Below are 23,926 nucleotides of genomic sequence, written 5' to 3' on the forward strand. Positions count from 1 at the left end.
CATATGTTGCCCACCCCAGGATCAAGTGCATGTGCTCCAGACCCCTTAACTTCCCACTATGCCTCTTCCTTTTCTCAGTAGACAGAAAAGGGTCTACTGTGCAGAAATACTGCAGAACCAAGGAGCTGACAACTCCGCCACAAGTACGTTACAGCATTCAGTGGCGGGGGAAGGGAAGGGTGAGGCACATGCTTTCTTGCAGAAAATCCTGGCTTCAGTTGCCAGCATTTCCAGGGAACACTGAGAACAACTCCAGTGTGAAACCCTCATAAGACTTGGCCAGTCAGCATAGACCAGTCAGTGTGGACCATGGCCCCTAGTGACTCCAGTGCGGCCCCCTCCAGTGCTACTGCGCTCTGCTCACTTATTTTATTTTTACTGGAAATGAAATGTTTTAAAATCATGGTTTGGCAGCAAGCACACAGAATGGGCAGATTTAGTTTGAAAACAGGCCAAATATGTCCATTCAAAGTCTCCATGGTGGACAAACTGTAGCCAGGCCTGAGCTAGAGGGACCAATGTCCTGATCTGGAATGAAACAGTTTTGTACGTTTGGTAATACGGAATCAAAATTGATAGAACTTACACTTTTAGCTGACTGACTCCTTGAAAGCTCCAGGCTGATGCCTTCTTTGGCATCCCCATCATCTTCTTGCATATCCTGAAGGTTGCCCAGGTCACAGTCTGGGAGGAAGGTGAGAAGCCAGGCACTGAACAACGCAGTCCTTGCATGCAGTTTCCCTGCTGCATCACAGCCCCCCTTGCCTATTCCTTGCTTCCTCCTCCCCTCCAACTGCCTGAAGGCATTGTAAATTCACTGTTAAGTCCTCTGCTTCTGAGCCATTGTGCAGGATGGGGAAATAAGGTTTGGGGGAACCTTCAATCTCTTCTCTCAGGGTGAATATGGAATATTCTGGAATATGGCTTTTACAACTGTGAAAATGACCCTGCATCCAGAGGCTCTTGGGCAATTGGAAAAAAGTAATAATCCGGGGTGCTGGCCATTACCACAAGTTCTGGACGCTAATGGAAGATATCCCAGTGTAGCTAGCCACTTCAAAGGAACAATTGTCTTTATTTATTTATTTATTTATTTATTTAAAGTTTTTATATGCCGTCCCCATTGCTACACAGCCTTGGGTGGCTTTAAGGGCAAAGCCAGGGAGGAAGAGATTAAATCTCCTGCCCAAGCTGCTGTCACTCTGATACTTATCAAGTGTCACATTCAGAAATAAAAACATGCATGTCAAATACAGGGCCTAGTTAACCCTAATCTCAACCTGGACAAGAGTGAAGGGAAGGATTTCAGGGTATGCAAGACAGGCTGTGTTTATGAAATTGCAGGCTTAGGCACTGAGAAATGTGAGAGTTACAGTAGGGCTGCCAAATCCCCATGGAAACTACCCTGATTTCAACTGCTTATACATAATAATAATAATTAAAAAATCAAGGGGGGCATCTTAATTTGCATAGTCAAAAATGCTATGCAAGCCAACAGGCTGCAAAATACTAGAGGTATGAGGAGTTCTTAATGTTTTGTTAAGGTTTTTTTAATAATAAAATAGGGATTTTATGGATTTTCTCTGTGAGGAATATTATGGAGAACAGACAGAGAGTAACGCCTTAAGTTTAGGGAATCATGCAACGAATAGGGCAATGGCGATTAACACTGATTCATTGTGCAGGACTCATTCTGGATGAATCCCAGCAGATGAGGGTCACACAAATGCAAGGGGAATCTGATCCAAGAAGCTGAAGCAGTTGACAGTACATACCAAAGCCTTCAAAGAGTGACTCCACAAAGCTAGTGCCATTATGTATGGTTGCGGTATTCATATACATGTAGTTCACATCCTTCCCTGCAAGGCAGAAAAGATATTACCAGCAACAGGGAGAAATGCATCAAACAGTGCATTAGACCGGAGGCTTCCAAACTTTCTGGCATCAGTGAACCCGTTCTCCATTGTGGCGTGGAACCCCACATGTTGCAGGGAATTCTAGAAAGTGTTCAAAAGCATTCTCAACTCAGGCAGGGTGCAGAAATACATCTTTTCCACCCTCATGATTTTCACATCTGTCAGTGCAACCACTTTGTCAGCAAATGGTGGATCTGAATCATCGGAAATAGAAGATGCAGTCATGGTTACATGTCAGATTCAACAGAGGTTGGGTGAGCTGGATATATCAATCACATCATATGCTTCCTGGAGGTCTGCCTCAAAGCTTGGCAGAAAAGCTGTAAAAGTTCACAGGTAATGAATGCTTTTTTTGTTGGCTTTCTCAACTCCCAGGAAGTAAGCAGCTTTTCCCAAATCAGTTGCTGTTCTTGGAACTTCAGAGATACACCCAACCTAAATGGGTTGTGGTTACATATTGATTTCACATAAAAAAGAGGAAGGGGAGAATATGCCTCATTCACCCATAAAGATCCAGCTAGGAAGAGGGTGAAGAACTGTTGTCCAAACAAGCAGCAAACAAGAGTGCAAAGTCACTATCAAATGACACAGTAATTTCAAATGATGCACAGCAATAGGGCAGTCTGCTGAGTATTTCAGAGATGAGAGAGAAGCTTCCCGATGACAGAGTATGATTTGCTCTTCTCATGGAAATCCTCCCTCTCAGCAGGAATCAGCCAAGCAGGAAGGCTACTGGGAACACACATTTCCACAGGAAAAGCAAAGCAATTCCTGTTCAGCTACATCATGGCCAAATATTCATACTGCCTGGAAGCTGTCGCAGGCATCTGTGTTAATATATATGCATATATACATGGGGTGCTTCCAGGGCTGCAGATCAGAAGGCATTAAGCAGCGTTCCATTCTTCCTCAGGAGAAAGAGAAAAGATGGAAGAAGCTGTGGGAAAACACAGGAAGGTTCTAAGAGGACGATCCTTCAGCTTTGGATCCCCCGTATCAAACCATGAACAAGACAGGAAGATGGAGTGACAAAAGCCTCAACTGGAAGCACTCTCTATGGCCCTAGCAGGTTAAATATGCTGCTCTTACAGAATCAAGCTATTTCCCTAGCAGTAAGTGCAGCAGCCATCTTAGAAAATATTGGGCTCTAACAACTTAGTGGAGAAGTTTCCATATTCAAAAGCCTGCAATTTCACCTGCCATGCACAGGGAGCAATCATAAATATTAAGAAAGTTCATGAGTATCCCAAAGGCTCAAATAAATCAAAGAGCAGTACACGCAGCTCTTGCCAGCTATTGTTTAATACTTGTTTATCTCTGCTCTTCAAGGTCAGCGTGAGGACTCCCTTTTTTGGCACGCTCCACCAGAGGGAGTTGTGTGTGTCTCACAATAAAGGGCCAAGTGAGTGTCCATCATCCTCAGAATGATGAGGGGACTGTGCCGGACCTGATATGGGAGACGCTACAGGACTGCAGTTGCGGACAGCATAAAATCAGAAAGGAGGCGGAGGAAGACGCATGGCTTCGCTAAGTGTGCGCACTGCAGTCTCCCTCTCCCTCCCTCCCCTGCTCCGGCGTGCAAAGGAGGCAGGATGATCTCTGCTCCACCTGTGCGATTGCAGGCTCTAACAACACAATGTAAGCTCACACTGGTAAGCCAGACTACCTGGGGAGAACAGGATTAGTGAACAGGATTTTGCACGGGGCACCGTTATACAAAAGCTGGGGAGGTGGCGGGGGCAAGGAGGCAATTTGGATCAAGACTGCAGATTAGAAGAGGCATAGCCTCCCAAGCAAGCGTGTCCACCGTGCCAAAGCTGCTATTTCCCCTGTGAGAGAAAACTCGCAGGCGCTCTTGTTCTTCATCCGCTGTATGTAGCTGCTGCCCAGTGGTTGTTAGAGAGTCTGCAGGACCATTTGAAGAAGACGCCCATTGCCTGTTCCAACATCTCCCTGAATGCAGGGATAGTGCTTTAGATCCCTCAGCCCTTCAGTTCCTGATGAGCAAATCATGCTTAAAGGGGCAAAGAAGAGGCTCTGCCAGTTACTCAGCCTGCACCACCACACCAGAGGCAACCAGCCCAGAAACGGCTGTGGCCCACCCTGGCTTAAAGAGAGCAGACTGCCGAGAGTGGAGCCTGTGCTGGCCCGCCAATAGCCAGAAATATGCCACAACAAAGTTTGTGGGGCCATAGAAGGCTCTGTTGTAGGCAGAAGGTGCCTAAGCCTTAGGAATAAGGCAAACAGGAAAGAGCAGAGAAAGAAAGGAAGAGAAAAGGGTATGTGTGATCATGGGCAGAGGGGAGGGTTTGCTGACCTGTGGGGGGCTGCAGCTTCTGCAAGATATTTGAGACCGCTGTTTTCTTCTCCATTGTGGTAGAGCTCAAATATTCATGGTCCAGCAACTTGAGCAGCACGTTAAGCTCAGGAAGGAGCTGATCTAGCACTGCAGGGAGAAAAGGAGAGCACAGTTACGAATCCAGCCATCCCCATCCATCCTGGGCCCAGGGTTTTCAGGGAGCTGGGACGAGGGACCCCCGGTGCGCCTTCCCACCACCCAGCTGCTACTGATCCTTGTCCTCTCATCATTGCTGTCATTTCTTTCTCACCGCCACTCCTGTCTCAGGCAGAGTGAGGGGCAAGCGACCGGGAAGATTGCATTGGTGATGAAGACGTGCGACTCGAAGGAGCCCTTGGCAGTGGAGCCCTAGTCAGGTGGGGGCCCTTGGCAGGTGCCTGGCCATGCCGGTCTGTGCTGCTGGGCCATCAGCTCTGCATGGCACACACAAGATGGGCAAGCACAGGAGGAATGGGTAGGTGGCAGGTTTTATGAACACTGGGGCAGAATTGCCTGGTCCTCACCTAGAACAGGTGTGTTTATATAATGGTCCAAGAGAGGCTGCAATCGCCAAAGTGCCTCCCATTCTGTTTCTCCAGCTCATTCTTTTGTCCTGCCCCTTCTTTCATCTGCTGCAGGGAACCATACTAGGATTTTGCAAAGAAAGCAGGCAGGGAGGAAACTGAGCAAAACCCAAGATTGCTGGCTGAATGAATGGAGGAGGAAGGGGCAGTCGCCTCTGCCTCAGTCACCGTATTCAAAAATACTGGTAGCATTTCTGAGCAAAGCCATAGTATATTTAAATACTTATCATTCAAGCATGCACTTACAAAAATCTCTTTTCTGGACATATTTTCATAAAATAACATTGAATATGAGTTTGACCTTTTTTAATTTGAGAGATGCATCACAACATTTTGAGAAGTGAGAAATCAGATGCATAACTGCGTTTCTACCTACATATCAGTCAAAGAAGTGCAGATCAAGTTGGGTCACTTTGAAATGCAGACCAAATGTAATCCTCAAACATCCCTGTGGCTTATTCCGCCAGCAAGAAAATGTGACCAGAGATGGCTTTAAAATGATAGACAACTTATGGATGCCAGCAAGTGGAGGTTTGAAAAAGTGAAACCAACCAGTTCCAAAGCCCCCAAGCAGTATAACTAATAATGCAACTCAACATTTGGACCTGTGCCAGGTGACCACATGATCATAGAGCTCTCCCATCCATCCATCCATCCATCCATCCTTCCATGTACGCTCATGCACGTGTGTGCGCGCGCGCACACACACACACACAGAGCTTGGGGAGAAAAGGGCAAAAGACAGACACATGCACCAAACAGACAGTGGGAATGCTGATGAAGACTTCTTTGTAGCGGAAACACTCTGCTTAACTGCATCTTCAGCGATGGCATCTGGTGATGCAGCAACGTCCCTTTATTCAGATGAATTAGGCAGTTGCCACCTCGGTGCATGTACAAAAATGCCTCTAGAAAAGCCACTCCCACACGCTGCAGGATAACTCATCTCTAAGTACAGATTCCTTGGAGATCAAAGCCTGATGGCACTGCTTTTGGGAGCCTCCTGCAAACTTTCTCCCATGAGGACTGTATCTACATGTTCCAGGCCAGGAGTGCCTATTTTCTCAGAATTTCTGAAGTGGAGAAGCAGGAAGGGATCTCCCCAGAAGAATGCTGTGGCACAGCCAGTTGCATGCGCGGGCACATCTTCCCATCCCACCCATTTCATTGCTTTGACAACTTGTATCCTTTAATTACTATGTTCCTCCTGAAGAACTTGCAGAGGTGTTTTCATGGCTCAACGTGGAGGGAAGTCTTTGAGCAACTGGCTAGGAAAGACGAGGTCACTTCATCTGCACCCTGCAAGGTTCATTTGTTCTTTTGCACAGCCCATGGGAGCAACATGCCAGCTGCAGGGCAATAGAGTTACTCAAAATTAAATGACACATTTTCCAAATGTTTTGCAGTGGTGGGTGAGGAAGGGAAGCAGCATCATGCAAGCAATAAAAGAAGTAAAGAGGCTGCAATTAATTTTTTGAACAGGCATCCCAGCTGGGCCTGTTTTAACTCAACATCCAGCTGTGCACAAGGGTATTACTTAAGAGGCCACTTCACCCTCAGTGCTACTTAAATCTCAGCTCTTTTGTCATGTTTTAGAAATACTTTTCCGCATTCAAGTCAGCCTCTTAGTTGATCCCTGCTTTTCCTTTTGTTTCAAGAGATTACTGATGAGTGAAGGTGAAAACATTAAGAAAGAGAAAATAATGACCATGCTGAAAGGTAACACAGATGGCAGTGGCTGGCTGGGTTCATACAACACAATGATCCTGTCCGAGTTGTTGAATCATGGGTTGTCCTGTTCGATGGACCCAGCTGTACTAACAATGGATAGTTTGTTAGCCATAAACACCCACAAAAGAACCTTTGTTTTGTTCTTAGGTATGGAACCATGTTTATTAATGGTTAACAAACCATTGTTTGTTGGTGCAGCCGGATTTACCCAACACAACAACGCACAATTTAGCAACAATCCATGGTTCAACAAGCCACACACAACCCACACTAAGTTCATAGCCTGCTTTTTTATGTTGTATGAATTAGGACACTATCTTTAAAATGTACTTTAAAAAAAGGGCTGTGATACTGTCCTAAAGTCAAGAACAGTAAAGTCTTGTGACTTGCATAAAATATGTCATTGATGCATAACTGCATAATTTTATATAATTCATCCTACTTCTGTTAATAAGAAGCCCTGGGCACTGAACCCCTCATCAATAAAATTCTTCTGCCATCCTCTTGGCTTCTGAGATAGTATCAGGCTTTCCTCACGTGTCTCATCTTTCCAGTTCTAAGGGCCAGACACAGAACGGAAGGACGGAAGAACAGATTCCAGGAGGTCGAATTCTGCATTATCTTTTCAGTTGGACTGCGGAATTATATAAATGCCAGTCAAAGGCTCAATTTCTGATGAAACGTTTTTATATACAACTCCTGCAGGCTCCAGCTGCCACAGAGAATGCAAGCAGAAGATAGCTAATCATAACAATATCTAGCATTTGGTGTGAGTGTTCAAGCATTCAAAGTACTCCACATGTGCTATCTAGCTGCAATTCTTCCAACAACCCTGCAGAGTGAGTTGTTCTCCTCCTCCTCCTCCTCCACCCGCTGTGGATGGGGTGTGCTGAGGCGGAGAGCACACCCCTGCTTAAGACCATGGCAGGCATTGGTGGCTGGAGTAGCAGGTGAGCCAAGGGCAACCCTTGAACCAGCACTTTCCTGACTCATAGCTCAGTCTCATGGCCACTATGCATCCCCGAAGCCCACACGTGAGAAGGCATCCCGCCCACGTTTCCCAGCAGCTGGCACAAAGGGACATGCTGCTTTGGATTCTGGAAATACTAGGTAGCCATCCTGACTGGTAACAATCGGGAGTCTCATCCTCTATGAGTTTCTGCCAGTGCACTGCTTGCCCCTAACTCCAGATCATTTCTGGACATGTTCAAAAGCACTGGTCCCAGAACGCATCCTTGGTGGACCCCACGCTCTACATCCCTCCATTGTGAGAATGGCAGACGTTCTTTCTGTTTCTTTAGCCAATTACCACCCCTAAGAGGGCCTCTCCTATCTCATGAATACTAAGTTTGCTTAGGAGTCTTTGGTGAGGGACCTTGTCTGTGCCGGTTCCGATCATTCCTATCTACATGTTTGTAGACAGTGCCAAAGAAACCTCTTGATTAGTGAGAAAAGATTGCCTTTGCAGGAGCCATGCTGTTTCTTCTCTAGCAAGACTTCTGTGTGCTTGATAACATTATCTTTATTAACTCTCTCTACCAGTATACCCTGAACTGCCATTAAAATAAGTAACCTGTAATTTCCTGGATCCCTTTAAAAATTGTATTATATTAGCCCCTTTCCAGCTGTCTTTCACAGAGGCCGATTTTAAAGATTTTAGATTTTCTTTAAAAAATGGAAGCTCAAAAAATTCTTTGAGTTCTTGAACAACTCTTCAATAAATCTTACTTCAGCCTGATAATCTGTTTGTTTTTAATTTGTCAATAAAGTCTAGAGTTTTATCCCTTCTCATGGGTATTTGCATCAGTCTTTGGAGTTCCTTCCTGAAAGCATGAAAATATCGTCTCAAGAATGGGAATCTGCCATATACCTGCAGTGAAGACAGATGCAAAGAATTCATTTGACTTCTCTGCAATCTCATCCTCCTTTACCTCTCTTGCCATCCAACATCAATCCAACAATAGTTACCTGTTTCTGTTTTGTTTTTTTAATAGTTGGACTAATTTTTTAGGCAATTCTCCTCAAAATCCCCCACCCCCACCCCCGGCATTGTTTATTGCTTGCTTGCATTTCTTTTATACTAGTTTGCATTCCTTTTTGTTTTACTCATTTGGGCAAGAATTTCATTTGCTGAAGGAAGTTCCTTTTCCAGATAAGTTCTTAGCACTATTTATTAACCATACCAATGATCTCTTGGACTTGGTGGTACTTTTCCTGAGTTGTAGTATGTGCTTTAGCTGAGCCTCCATACTTGCAGTTTGAGTAAGCTGCAAACATTCTGAAAAGTGTTGCCCACTTGACATTTCCTTTCATCTTACCATTTACAAATTCCCAGTTTTAGAAATAATTTTCCTATTTTGACAGCAGAGAATGTGGGTCAAATTTAAGAGCTGGACACTTACATGGAAATAACATTTGATATAACTGTGTTGACCATTTCCAATGTACTCAATAACAGTCACACCTTGAACTAACGTCATTACACTATGATTGGGTCTGGAGTTTCCTCCCTTCTAGTTGGTCCCATGTGTCCATGTATACTTTCCAAGGAGCCAGCATGTTTATCTTGTGACTGGAAGTGTTAATCTGAAGTATGCAAAGCAAAGCAAAGCACAACCTGTTGCAAGAAGTGCTTGTTACATAGAGAAGTGAAACTGCAGGGCCATGTTGTCAAAAGAACCTTTAAACAATGAGTAGGGGATGATGAGGACACTAAAAATGTCTGAAGTGCAAAATGCCCTTGCAAGAGAAATTGAAGTCACCCATCATTATGACACTTCTTCCTGTTAATGTCACCCTCATTTCCTTCCTCATTTCAAGATCACCCTAAGCATTTTGGCCTGGTGGGTGATAGCATGAGGCCAGAACAAAATTAGTTTCGGGGCCTGGTATTATCTCTCACAGTGATTTTGTGGATTCTTCCCCTTATCAGATTTCTGATTTGTTTGGCTCTCTGATCCTAGTGGTATCCTAGTGGTACTCTGATCCTGAGATATTTATATAAAGGACAGCCTATAAAAGTGCTTAATTAATAAATAAATAAGTATTCAAATCTACTTTGGCTCTCCTACAGTCTGTATGCAAAGGTGACAATGTCCAGTAGTTCTCTCCATTGTACCATGTTTCTGTATGTCTCCCTTAAAACAAAGGACTTAACCTCCCTGTACCACAACCTTGTTTGGAAGCTTCTAAAATTAGAATAGAATTATTCTAATTTTAGAATAATTAGAATAATTAGAATAATTATAATTCTGCCATGATTATTTGGTCTTTTGGCCTCTTTGACTAGTACTACATTTCAGTATATATGCTTGCTATTTATTTCTGCGCAATTCCCACTTGGGCAATAAAAACATTTTCACCTCCATTGCTGAGGGCTGGTTTATCCTGAACTGGATGTTCCCCAAATCTTTTTACTTTTCCTGTGGGGGTCAAATTAAAAGCTTTTCTGCTACCTTTGACAGTAAGTGGCAGCAGCCCAGTTCCATTCTGGTGGAACTGGAGCCCTTCCCTGTTGCACAGGTATTGCTTGACCCAAAGCCGTCTGCTCTGCCCAACAGCACAGTCTCCTCCATGTGCTGAGACTCCTCTGCTCTGTGCCAGGGCCCAGGGCCAGGACATGGGTGGCAGGAGACAAGACAGAGTCACCAGGGGCAGGGCAACAGAACTTGTGGCAAGTCTAATAGCAAGGTCTGATGGCAAGTCCAAGTCCTAGATGCAAAGCAATCTGAGATCAGGAACCAGAAGTACGTATCAGGGCAGGACAAGGACATGGTTGAGAACAAGTCAGGACCAAAAACAGGAAGTCAAACAGAGGTGCATGTGCCTGGAGGCAGAAGAACTGGGCAGGATACTCAATACGTCAGGCTACACAGCAAGAATCTGGCAGAACGCAAGCACTACAGGAAACAGGGAGACCTGTGTTGCTCAGGCAACACAGCAAGGCAGGATACATGGCAAGAGTTGGCCAAAGTACAGGAGCCGAGGCTCAGCTAGCAGGAAAACCAGCATCACTGAGGCAATACGGCAAGGCAGGATGTACAGCACAGCAAGACAGGACAGGGCAGAAAAGGATATACAGAGTGAGGCAGGATACAGGTCAGGCGAGAGGCAGGCACAACAACAGAGAGAGAGATCTGTGTTGCTGAGGCCAGTTCTGGGGGGAAGAGTGTACTCTTACACAGCTCTTTCTCTGGGGTTCCAATCTGGCACTCAGGATCCTGAGAGCTCAAGCAGAGCTTGGGACCTGTGAATACGCAGAGAACTTGAGATCCTGACATTCTGCCTATTTCACTAGGCTTGAGCTTGGGGCGGCTAGCATTTCAGGGAAAGCTGCCTTGGAAATCCTAAATTTCAACCTCCTATCTAGCAACCTAACTTCGGCTTCTAGGACCACATGGCTACATTTCCCCAGCAGCCCTGGGAAGGAGCTACTGAGCATGGAGCTGGGGAATTTCTCCAGATCAGTCTTTCTTTCCAGCAGTGATCAGTTCTCAGTTGCTTTCGTGCCATCTATGCAGATGGGTGGCATTTCATACATTATCCACTTCAGTGCAATCCAGTAAGCAGCTGGCTCTTTGCCTAATATATCTTGGTGCATTATAGATCATCCACTTCTGAATGTTTGAATAGATCAGGAGCAAGATGCTCTTTTATTTCTTTGAGATAATTTAAACAACTCTATAGGATCATTGCATCTGGTCCCCAGGTCAAGAATGAGTTCCATTCCTGAGACTCTCTTTAAGTCAGATTTGTATGCAAGTCAGATCACATATATAAAAAGCATATAAAATGCTTTATTTATTTATTGGATTTCTAACCCGCCCCATTAGCCACACAGCTCCCTGGGTGGGTTACAACAATAAAACCATAGATGCAATACAAAACCATAATCACCATGTATAATAAAACATCGGAATGATAAAATAATAAATAAAACTTAAGAAACACTTCCCTATATAGTGAAACATCTTAAACACAATACAACATTGTAATAATGATAAAAATACAGTGATCATAAAGTAACTACAGGAATTGAAGAGAGAGAGAATCTGCAAACATGTGTAGGTAGACAGTACAGTTCTTGAAACAGTTTAGTTAAAAAGATAGGAAAAATAGTAAAAAGATTATTAAAAGTTAATGCTTCTTGAGCTATCATTAAGCCTCACATTAACTGGATGATGATGGAGATGGACCTGGTGCTGGAGGGTCAGGGTGCTGCTGGGTGGAGGTGGTTACCACTGGAGAGGCTTTCTACTTCCAGGTTTGTTGCTCACTGGTGCTGCTCACCATGTTTCCCCCTCCCCTCCCTCCCCTCCCCTCCCTTTCTATTCTTCCCTTCCTTCATCCTCCTTCCCTCTCCTTGCTGCTTGCCACCCATGGGCGCCTGCTTGCTGCTCAAGGACAGGGTGGGCCTTCCAGGTTTGCTCCTTTGTAAGCTGGGGTTGTTCTTAACTTGGAGGTTCATAAGTGGGGGACTGGGTGTATATCAAACTCTACACAGATAAAATAAATAGATGCTTGCAAAAGCACTGAATAATGAAATGAATCCAAAGGGGGAAAGATGCAGGATTTTGAGACACTCATTATGTTATCTTAACACAGGAGACTTAGTGCATTCAACACTGCGCAGTTTTCCTGCAGTTAATTCTAATGTCTGACAGACTTCCAGCATTCCACTCCAGCTGGTGTCCTGTCCTGATCTTCGGTGTTGTCATGCTATTTTCCTAAAGTGAAAAGAAGCTGGACTGCAGGAAATACATGTAAATCTTAGTATGCTGTCTATTTTGCTTTAGGCATTGTGATTAAAAGCAAAACCAAACCACTTTTACAACCCATGACTGGTATGCTCCTGCTCCTCTTCCTATTCCATCATCTAATCCATTAAAAATCTTTTAATTTTTTTTTTTTTAAATCTAGTTGCTTACACATTCATCTAGGAATTTACCTCCACTAAGAAATGCTTTTTGCCTAGTGTTGCTGCCTTTTGTTCTTACTGAGCAAGGCATTAAATAGTGAGATGTTCCGGATTCCTTAAACAGGCGGGCTAACTGTGTTAAGATTCACACTTGCTATCCTACAGCAAAGGTGGGTTCACACGCAAATTATTAGCTGATTGGGGGGAAAAATAAAAAGCCTCTTTCTTTCCTGTGAAACAGACGGATATGTAACTCTGCATATGGGATTGCTATACGCAGTTTACGAAATGGACTTTAGCGCAAGGGCCATTAGGAAGTAAGGGAGCATTCAGCCAAAATTAAGCCGTTCAAGTCTCATTGATTTAAACAGGGCAGAGTCAAAGGCAGGCTTAACTCTCTTATTGAGCTTAATGGTGCTTCCAAGTGTTTAACTTGGCTAAGTATGGAAATGGGTGTATGGCTCAAGACGTCCCCACTGTGTAACGGTCTACAGCACTACATGTTACACTTTCTTCCAATACTTAATTCTTCATCCCTCCACCAGTCTATCATGTTTGCCTCCCTTTCTAGCACCATAAGGAAAACACTTGGTTTTAATTCCAGATAATCAGCAGTTGCTTAAATTCCATTAACAAGGAGAATGAGGGGCCATGGCACTAAGCAGTGAGCGAAGACCATTCCGTAGGTTCCTTCAGCTTTGCCAGCCTGGAGGCAGACAAAGGACAGAGAGGTGATGTTTCTCGCTATGGAGTCAGCCATGCCCCAATATTCTAAAGCTGCTTCTTCATGGCTATCTCTAGCACAGATTCACGGCCCCAGGTCTCAGCAAGCTTGAGTTCATAAATCATAAGATGCACCTGCAATAGAGATGATGTGTTGCATTCCTAATTGCAGCAAAGGTCCTGCTGGTACCACATGACCAATGTAGCTCTTTCGTCCGACTGATACAGAGTAGGGGCATCAGAATTAGTAACACAGAATGGATAAACTGTAGATGCAACCCAGGAGAGAAGCAGCTGGCTTAATGCTCCCTGGCACAAATGATCCTACTGCCTTGAGACATGCCTCCTCTCTTCACACTGGGGGACATGTAACAATACATGACTGGGGCTGCACGGGAAAACGTGCTCACCACATCAAGCCTGTGTCAGCCCTTACTTCCAAAGGGAGGGCTTGAAGCTAGGGATGTACGAATGTGTTAGACCAATTCTGCCCAGGTCTTGTGGATTATCAGGCATTTTCTGGGGTGTCATTTACTCATTAATTGAATCAGACTTTTTTTAAAGCAGAATTTCATTCTACTTGCAGCAATTCACATTAGCACAAAGGCACAGTTGCACTAATGTGAATTAGCTCATCACCCTGCAGTGAAAAAGTGCTCTGTATGTCTGTGGATTCTGCGCAACTTGAAAAAAGATGGTCCACTGCAGAATCTAGCCAGGTGAGCCACAGCATTTTATTTATGTATTTGTTTATTTTTATACTACCCAACAGCTGTGGGTCTTGGCTAAACACATGGTGGTTGGGAGGCGGAGGAGGAGACATGAAGCCACTCTTCCCCCCCCCCATATATTTTTGCACATGTGATTTTATCTCAAAAGGGACATTGAAACAAAGTGGGATGACGCACCTGTGGTGGGGAGTGGGTGAAGGTTCCCAACTCCTGATCCAAAACACTCTGCCAATGAAAATGTGGCAACGTGAAAAGTGGAGTGAGAAGGTCTTCCACTCATTTGCATCCTGCTTTTCCCTCTTGCAAGGAGCCCAAGGCAGTTACATGGTCTTCCTCCTCTCCATTTGGTCTTCCTCCTCTCCATTTTATCCTCACAACAAGCTGAGCCAGTGACTGGCCCAGAGTTATTCAGGATTCTGTGGAAACCTTCATGACTATGTGAGGTTGTCATGAATATGTGGAGAATAGAACCTGGGTCTCCCAAGCCCCAGTCCAACATTCTAACCACTGCACCACACTGCCCCTTCTTACAACCCTCTGCGTGGAATGCCAGGCATGCTGGCCAGGTGCAGCATCAAACAGTTCTGCGTAGGTCTTGTCCTCCACTCTCTAGTGTTAGGACTTTAAGTCGACACACACAGAGAAGGTTGCAAAAACAGAACCCTGCCATGGATCTGCATGTGGAAACTGCATCCACGTGGGCATGTAGTGGCACCGCCTTTGCAGCTGGATGTTGAGCAGAGAAGCCTCAAGCCCCCCCCCCCCACAACCGGCTGCTGTGTGCCAAGACAGCCGTAGGAATTACTTCTTAATCTCATCACTTCATGGTTGGCCAACAGTGGTCCCTGCACATCAGTAATAACAAACTTTAGCCAGATAATCTTTGCTCTGAGTCATAACCTGACGAAGGTACATCCCCCAGCAAGCTCTAAGTTTGTGCAAGGGAGAAGTGTGGCCTCAGGGAACAGGATCTGAGCAGTGCTGACCGCAGCAGGAATTCCAAAGTGCTGACTGGTGGGGATGGGGAGTCAGGAGGGCGGTCCAGCCGAACAAGGCACATCTCCAAGCCAGTCTCTTCAGAACAAAAGAGCTTCAGTCCTTTTCTGAATATCTGTCTTGTGTGAGGCGAGCAAACCAACACCATGCAAGGCTATTATGTGTGATGCCTCACAAAGAGGGACACAACAACATAGGCCTCCTCATAACGGAGCCCCAGTCTGTCTCTCAGAGTCCAGACTATCCGGGGGCCGAAAAGAGACTGGGAAGAAGCACAGTTAGGGCATCAGCAAGAGGGAGGGAGCCAAAGAGGAAAACTTCATGACAGCACTCTCCCATCTCATTCCTAAGCAAATCTGGAGGCCCTGTTTACACAGAATTATGTGCTAAAATAGAGCCATTTATCACTCAGTAGATTTTCCCTCCCTGCTTGTATGAAGGGCCACATGAGAGTGTAAGAAGAGCCTCAACAACAAAGAAGTTACATCTCTCAGTGTCTAAGCAAGTGCCCTAGCACAGCTGGTTACGGAACTGCCCAGGGGAGTGGGTGACTCCGGATTTATTTTTCAATGGTGTCATCCAGGAAGCAGTACAAGATGCAAGGGTTGTGGAGCCAGTTGGAAACAGTGACCACAATGCTATCAGGTTTAATATATATTTGAGTGGAAAATTAGCCAAACAGAGTCCAATGCGGTCATCTTTGACTTTGTAAAAGGAAAGTTTGTTCAAATTACAGAACTAGTTGAAAGTGGTAGTCAAGAAGCTTAAAGCCCTTCTAATGCTTGGAGTTTATTCCAAACCAAAATAATAGAAGGTCAGCAAGAAGGTATAATGCAAATTAGAAGGGTAGCACCAAGTCTATCACCACCATGGTTAATAAGCAAGGTCAAGGAAGTTACTAGAGAGAAGAAGGCTTCCTTCAGAAAATGGAAGTCTTGCCCACATGAGGAAAACAAAAGGGATCAAGAGCTTGCACAGAGAGGATGTGAGCAGGCAATAAGGGATGCCAAAAGCATTCAGAGGAGCACATCACGGAAAACATCAAGGCTGCCAAATTGTCTGTCTGTCTGTCTGTCTGTCTGTCTCAGAAGCAGGAAATCAGCTACAGAGACAGTTGGACTTTTGCATGACAATGGAGTTAAAGGGGTACTGAAGGAGAATGGAGAGATTGCAGAGAAGTTGAATGAACTGAAGACAGAGGATGAAAACCTGCACTCAAACTGATGATTTCAATAGAATTGAGGCAAATACTAGTGACAGAAGACAACATTCTCAAACATAGTGAAAAAAAAAGTTACTAAATCACTAAGCATAGCTGGCATCCACCCTAGAGTTCTTTAAAATATCATCTTTCATATGATATATGAAATGGTTGATCTTCTAATAAAAATATGTGAAGTATCCCTCATGTCAGCCTTTTTACCAGAGCACTGGAGAATGGCCAATGTAATACCGACTGGAGAATGGCCAATGAAGGGATCAGACAGGATCCAGTGTACGACAGGTCAGTTGACATCTATTCTGGGTAAATCAGTTGAAAGCATAATTAAAGATAAAATTAGTAAGCCCAGAGAAGGTCAAGCACTGATGAAAAGAATCAACCTAATTTCTGCAAAGTTGAGTCCTGTCTCACTAACCTACTTGAGTTCTTTGAGATGTCAATAAACATGAGTACAGGAACGATCTGCTACACATTGTTTACTTGGAAGTTCCAAAAGGTCTGAGCAAACTTAGCAGTTATGGAATACGAAGGGGTGGGGGTGCCTCTTATGGTTAGAAAGCAAAGCAAAGCAAAGTAAAGCAAAACGGAAAGTAGGACTAAAAGTTACATTCTCCCAGTGAAGTGATGTAGACAGCGGGGTTTCACAGAGATCTGGACCAATGCTTTTCAACTTATTCATAAATTATCTAGAATTAGGAGTAACCAGTAAAGTGGCAAAGTTTGTTGAAGAGACCAAATTATCTAGGGTAGTTAAAATTTATTATTTATTTTATTCATTCAACTTACATTCCACTATACTAGTCTAAAGACTCTCCAAGCAGATTACAATATTACATAAAAGAACAGTATTACATAAAATAACAACAATAAAACAACTTACAATAAAACAGAGAAATAAATAAAAGAAAGGGGGATTGCAAATAGTTGCAAAAGGAATTCCCCAAACCAGGAGAATGGGCACCCAAGTGGCAAATGTTACACAGTGTAAGCAACTGTAAAGTGCTGTACACTGGGACAACAAATCCCAGCATCAAGTAGAGGCTGATGGGATCTGAGCTGGCAGTGTGACCAAGAAAAAGGTCTTGCTGCTATTGGAGACAGCTTGATGAAAAGGTTGACCTAGTGTGTGACTATTGTGAAGAAGGCATGTCACAAAATTCCATGTCAGGCATACTTAGGAAAATAATTGAAAGTAAAATGGCCAAGATCACCCTGCCCTTATATAAATCAGTTGTGCAACCATGCGTGGAATACCGTGCACTGTTCTAGTCACTGCACCTAAAAGGGATATTGTAGAGGTGGAGAAGTGAGGAAAAGATCAACTAAAATGATCAAAGGGCTGGAGCAACTCCCTTATGAGGAAAGGTTGTAACACCTGGAATTGTTTAGAAAAGAGGGAAGTAAGGGGAGGCATGGTAGAAGTATCCAGAAATACGCATGACCCGGAGAAAGAGAAAATCATCGTAGAGACAGCATCACCCATAAAGTTGATCTGTGGGAAAGTCAGGACAGATTAAGGAAGTACTTCTTCACACAGCACTTAGTTAATTATGGAATTCACTACCACAGGATGTAGAAATGGCCACCAATTCAGGGGCGTTATAAGGGGGTCGGACATAGTCATGGAGGAGAAAGCTAGCAATGGTTACGAGTCCTGATGGTTCTATGCTACCTCTATGATCAGAGGCAATATGCCCATTTGAACCAGTTGATGGGGAGCTTGGGCAATATTGAGCTGTTGTTCTCGTATCCTGCTTGTGAGGTCCCATGGGTGGCGTGCTGTCCACTGAGTGAGCAGAATGCTGGACTAGATGGACCCCTGCGTTGACCCAGCAAGGCTTTCCCTGTATTCTTAAGTCCATGCGGGATCAGCCCAAGAGTTTGTCTCGTCCGACATTCTGCTCCCGCAGTGGCCAGTGAGCTGCCTGCGGGGAGCCCACAAGCAGGAGGTGCAAGCAAGAGCCCCTTCCATTCGCATTACCCCACCCTCCCCATGCGCATCCTGCATGGGAGCAACTTCCACATGGAACGACCCGTGTGGACACTTGTGCGTGCGTGCGTGCTTGCATGTGCAGGCATGTGTAAGAGAGAGAGAAGCTGATTAATGTTAAGGACATACATAAGAGGACTTAGGATTTTTTTTTAACAAAGCTAAATATACACGCAGGTAGCCTTTAATCCTTCTGTCATTCCCCTCCCCTCAATTTGCTTCCAGAGATTCCTAGTCTTCTGTTGCTGGGAACAGGTTTTTAGCCCCAGTTCACAGCATGTTCAGGATGCAACCATCGTAACCCTTTTCCTGCCGCCTGCAGTGATGCGCTTTTATCTCCCTGAGCCGTCTGTTTCCTCCTCCCTCACCAGGGCCAAGCTAAATAAGAAATCCTCAGCTTAGGTGGATATAAAGATAGCAGACCCCAGTGAAGGGGTTTGGGGACCTCCAGGGAGAGTTACACCTTGGAGTTGCCAACTTTTGACTTCAAAAATACTGACAGCGGCTGGAGATAGAAATAACTGGAGCCCCACAGAATCTGGCAGGCCAGGAGGCAGAGCTGGTGCAAAAGCTTTCTGTGCACATCAGATGCATAGCTCTTGCATATTCTTATGCACATCTCTTGTCACACAGTCCATCCATGAATGAGTTCAGTAACCACATAGATCTATGCAATGCTGTCTAGAATCAGCTCGTGTATCCCATACATTGTAGAGTGGAGTGACCTAAGCATATCCATATATTGTACTTTCAAAAGGCGGAAACCTCCTGAAGTCTATTAGAAAGGTTGTCTACGCAATACATAGATAAAGATTCATGGCAACCGTGGTAACCTTCTCCTCTTCCAACCAGATGTTTACATAAACTGGCCTGGGCCAGAAATATATATGTAATAATATTCATTGCTCTAATACCCTGCCTTTACATTATGCTTTAGTATGTTCAGAGCATTTCAGGAGAAAGTCAGATGGAATAGAAAAAGGAAGACTTACAGTGGGTCCCTCAGCTTCTTCCCCGCTTTTGTAACTGAAAGGACAGCTGTACATACCAACAAAGTGAACAACCTCTCGGCCATTAGCCTTGCCTCTTCTCTCTTCTCATATTTCAAGCAGGCTGCCTGGCCATTTTATTTCATTGAAAAAATTCTGCATGTACAATTATTCATTCATTTGCCTCTTATTAATAAAAAGCAAAAGTGAAAAACTACTCCGGGGTTTCAGGGAAGGTTTCGTATTGACTTCGTAGCTGCCAATCAGTCAGACATTGAATTGAGGGTTTAATGAATTTCTTTGATTACTGTTTTGTGTCCCATTATCGTTATCTCCCTTGAGCACCATTCCCTTGGTGCAAAGGCAAGATATAGATAAAATAAAAGCAGTACCACATACACCTAATTTATGCTGCATATTTGGAGAACCTTCTTCCTCTTGGAACTCAACTCTGGCAACAAGTAGTGTTTGAACTGAGCAGAGCTCAGGTCACTTCTGTGAGAGAAAATATTATAGTGGGAATAGCGTTTGGATATAGTTGCTGTGATCCAGCCTACATAGACTTATACTAACCTTCTGGCTTCAATTTTAATACACACTTCAAACTCCATGTTCACAGTGAATCTAAGCACATTTCTTGCTTGTAGCCATAACAGCAAGTTATCCATTTCTTTCCTGCCACCTTCCTATCTTGTAGTTCTTCAGTCTTGTGCATTCTGTAAATCTCCTGTCAGACCATGCTGTGAGTGTCAAGGAGCTATCCTTCCTGGGTCTATCTGATCCAAGGCTAGAGAAGCTGTGGCACTCCAACTGAGCCAGCATGGCCAGTGGTCAGACATTGTGAGTGTTGTAGTTCAACAACCTCTGGAGGACCACAAGATGTAATCACTCAACACTCAAGATAGCTTAGTTCAAATTACTCAATGAACAAGGCAAACTCTGCCCTGAACAACTTTTCACAAGGGTACCCCTCAAGTTCCTTGCAGATGTGATATGCTAATTTATTGAAACACAGCTGATCAGACGTGCTTAGAAATGTGCTTTCGAATATGGAATCTGAAGCATCTATTAAACAGGAAGCAAGAAGGTTAGTGTCCGGCACTGTCTAGTGTGGGCTGGTTCACCGCCACTATGCCCAAGCATTATTTCTACAGTGATATTTCCTCTCACAGAAGTCCAAGTGATGGAATCATTATGGACCCACTGAGAAATGCCTATTATTAACATTAGTGGCTCTTTGCAACCCATCGATCTCCGAGATTTTTTCTATGTTCATCACTATTATAATGTAAGCCAAGCTAGTGTAAAACCACATCAAACATTCTGATGGGTTATTGCTCTTTCAACCCTTTTGTAAAGAAGGTTAAAATTCAAAATCAGTTTCCTAACTGTGCATTTCACTATACTTTTGCTGTTTTGGAGCAGCTCAGAACAACTGCAGCTTAGTCTTTATACTGGGTCAATAGCACAACCCATATTGAATGTCATCTGTGCTTTCTGGCTGCATATACTGTTGCCATGCATCTTCCTTTGCATGCACACACAAACTGGTATGTGCACACATGGACTGACAAATGGAGGATTAAGGAGACAAGTGTGGGATTAAGCGTCTCCTGCAAGACAACGCAAGCTCCGAAGTTATGCTGTGTGATGCATGGAACCTGGCTTTGCATTTAACGGCTGTTAACCAGTGGGCAAAGCTTGTTTTTTTTGGAGGGGGGGAGGTGAATGATTTCTTCCCAAATCCCTTTTCACCTGCTTTGTGTAGTATTTCAAATTAAATTAACCAATGTAGCCACACATGCCACCCCCGAAGGCACTGAATACACATTTTATTTTATTTTATTTTATTTTATTTTATTTTATTTTATTTTATTTTATTTTATTTATTTTATTTATCTTTAAGCCAAAAGTCTGCTAAGAGCTCTACTAGAACTAGGCACACATCATTATAAGAATGGAGGTGGAGTGGAGAGCAGAGCAGAGCAAGGGAGAAAATAGAATTTACCTTCAGCAGAAAACTCCACATAGGTGCTGGCAGGGAGCTACATTTGTACGTCCCCTTAGAGGTATTGTGCTACAAACCAGGAAGGGCTCATTTCAGATCTTACCTCTGCCAAAAATTCAAAAGGTAGCCTAAGAGAAGCTTTATGTCTCGCTCCATCATTTCCCAGACTTCAGTATGAGGACAGATTATCAAGACAAGGTACATATAGTACTTTGAAGTCTCAATAAGCTGTACAAACATTAACATTATTCCTGAAAAACAGGAGAACTTAGAGGCAGTAGCAGTACTTTGCAAAATTGTACAGAGGTGGCCAGGTGGAATGAAAGAGCTGTGAATGAAAGGAAGACAGCCACCAGTGATGGACAACTCCAGATGTAGGAGGAGTCCTGGGAAGAGGGTCACCCCCGCCTTTGCCATTGGGACCTGGCACGCTGACTCGGCTGACACTCCGAGCAGTGCTCTGGATCCCTACAATTCCCCAGAGTGACTTTTGATCAGGCCATTTTGGACAATTTAAAGAATGGCTTGGAGTGCCCAGTCAGGTTTTTTTAAGGCTGTAAGGGACCAAGGCAGGGCTCTGCCAAAGTTGTGCTGCCCTTGTAGCTGCCCAAGGATGCTGGGTGCGGATGCTGGCCTCACCTCTAGTGCAGCCATTGCCAAATTGGGGTTCCAGGCTGGTGTTCTTCAGGTGTACTGGGACTATTAGGATTCCTACATATTGTCCGTGCTGGCTAGGACTGGTGGAAGTCATGTCAAGACATACGGAGGGCACCAGGCTGGGGAAAGCTACTCTGGTTAGGTTTATTATTTATCTAAGGCATTTCTATTTGTTTGACTAGATGAGCTCTGAGAACGGAATGGTTTAGCTTAGTTTATTTTACTTTTCTCCCACAACAGACATGAGGTAACCCACAGTTGCAGGACTCTGCCCACTTGACCTCCGCCCTCTAGGATGCAAGGCTCATGAGCCAACAAATTGCAGTAGCCGCAGCAGTGAGAACTATGAAGCCTCAAAGGGAACAGGGAAACCATCAAAGGGCACCTTTGCATCCTTTAGAGGAAATTAACTCCACATCAAAGTGCGTGTGTGGAGTGTGCGGGGAGTGAGCAGGTGGCAAGGACTCTTCAGTGGACTCTCCTTAGTCCACTGAACCATGTCCCATGTGAAGTAGGCGCCCTTGGCCGCCTCTCTTTTCTGCAATGGCTGCCATGTAATTTCATTTTTTACATGTTAGCACCAGCCTTATTTTAATAGTTTTTAACCTATAAAGCCTCATGCTTAGGAGCACAATCCGTCAGAGCACCGCTCCCAGCTGCAGTCTGCTTGGCCACTGCACTCAGATCCTGGGGCCTTCCTCGGAGTGCCAATGCCAAGGGAACGCGGAGCGTGGCCACAAGGCTTCCTCTGAGGTGGCTCCCTGCTTAAGGAACAACCTCCCCACTGTGGCCCAACTGGCATCAAATTTGTAACCTCTTCAGTGCCAGGTTAAGATGACCTTCTTAAGGCTTTTCAAGGCATATTTGGACACTCATGAACTTGAGGGCATGGCCCATCCCAGATATTTTACTGAGTCTTTCTTTGTTGTTGCTTGGTTTTAGCAATTTTAAACTTTTAATGCATTTCTGATTTTCTATATTTTATTGTATTTTATTGTCTGTTTTATGTGACTGTTGTAAACCATCCAGGGAGTTTTAGCTGTGCGGCAGTATAGAAAGGAAATTAATAACAATGATAGTCTATTATTTTAAGTGCTAGCTTTCCTGGTGCTCTGAATTTCTCCAAATGTGTACATTTTCCAAACCTGTAAAGTATTCAGTGTTTTTTTCCTTGAATTTTGTGGTAGTAAGAAATAGTCAAGTGTAGACTGCCCTTGTCTTTTTGCTGATTTACTCTAGTGCAAAACGCCACCACTGTGTTGCACTTTGCTCGCTTATCTACTTCCAGACTGGTAAGCAGTCCCTGTGTTTCCACAGCAGTAGGATATTCCCATGCTTCCTGTTTCCACACTCAGGTTCTATTCTATCCTATTCTATCTAAACATCAACAAATAAAGCAAGACCAAAGGGAAACATGGTAGTGCAAAGCCATATTCAACTCTATACCACATAAAGTTATCTAAAGATTGGTTCCCTAACCAACCTTTGCTAGTTACATAGTCAAATGTAACGTAGGAAAACTGCTCAGAAACTGCAAACCTGTCTGTGATCTGGTTTGCATGCCATGACATCCCACTGTGGGCAACTGGCCATGCAGGGCTGAGTCATCCAAATCCAACATGTCTAGCTTGGGTTTAATTTTTGGCAACAAGCCACCTTGACAACCTGAGACTTATTCTAGGGTTGTACTACCCATAATGGGTTATCGTGTTGTACAGACTCGGGAGACCAATTTCAACATGGCTTGTTGAAAAGTGCTGCTGAGTCTTTGTGCAAGAGAGGCCAAAATGCTGCCATTCCTCAGCTTGGGAGCAGCCTTGCTTTTCAAGCTCTGCCTAGCAAAATATTGCACTGTGGCAGAGCGTGTCCCCCCTCCCTCCTTGGTACTCTCTTTCCCCACCTCCGAGAGCTTTCCCTGGTTTGCTTGTCATGGAAATATTTTGTGTGTGTGCAGAGGAGCCTCCTGTGTGTATGAGCAGCAGCAGCAGCGAGTGCAACACAGTCCAGATGAACTTGTGATACACTTGCACACTGCTACTGGAGAACCACTGGAAAGTGTTCATACATATGTCCTCAGTTTACTTACCTGTCCAAACTGCCCTTTCTGCCCTGCCTGAATAACTG

At 44.3% G+C, this 23,926-nt stretch overlaps 1 protein-coding gene across 1 annotated transcript in view; it reads right to left on the minus strand.

The window, feature by feature from the left end:
* The window catches only part of AFAP1L1 (actin filament associated protein 1 like 1), a 79,354-nt gene that overhangs the window by 24,920 nt on the left and 30,508 nt on the right, over positions 1 to 23,926 (minus strand). The window contains exons 2-4 of the mRNA XM_044454582.1: positions 4,234 to 4,362; positions 1,776 to 1,859; positions 587 to 684 (exon numbers count right to left, since the gene is read on the minus strand). Coding sequence (XP_044310517.1) covers positions 587 to 684; positions 1,776 to 1,859; positions 4,234 to 4,362 — 311 coding nt within the window. The remainder of the gene's footprint in view (positions 1 to 586; positions 685 to 1,775; positions 1,860 to 4,233; positions 4,363 to 23,926) is intronic.

Source organism: Varanus komodoensis, unplaced genomic scaffold (genome assembly GCF_004798865.1).
Source record: "Varanus komodoensis strain SLA01 unplaced genomic scaffold, ASM479886v1 scaffold7_3, whole genome shotgun sequence".
In the NCBI taxonomy this organism is placed as follows: domain Eukaryota; kingdom Metazoa; phylum Chordata; class Lepidosauria; order Squamata; family Varanidae; genus Varanus; species Varanus komodoensis.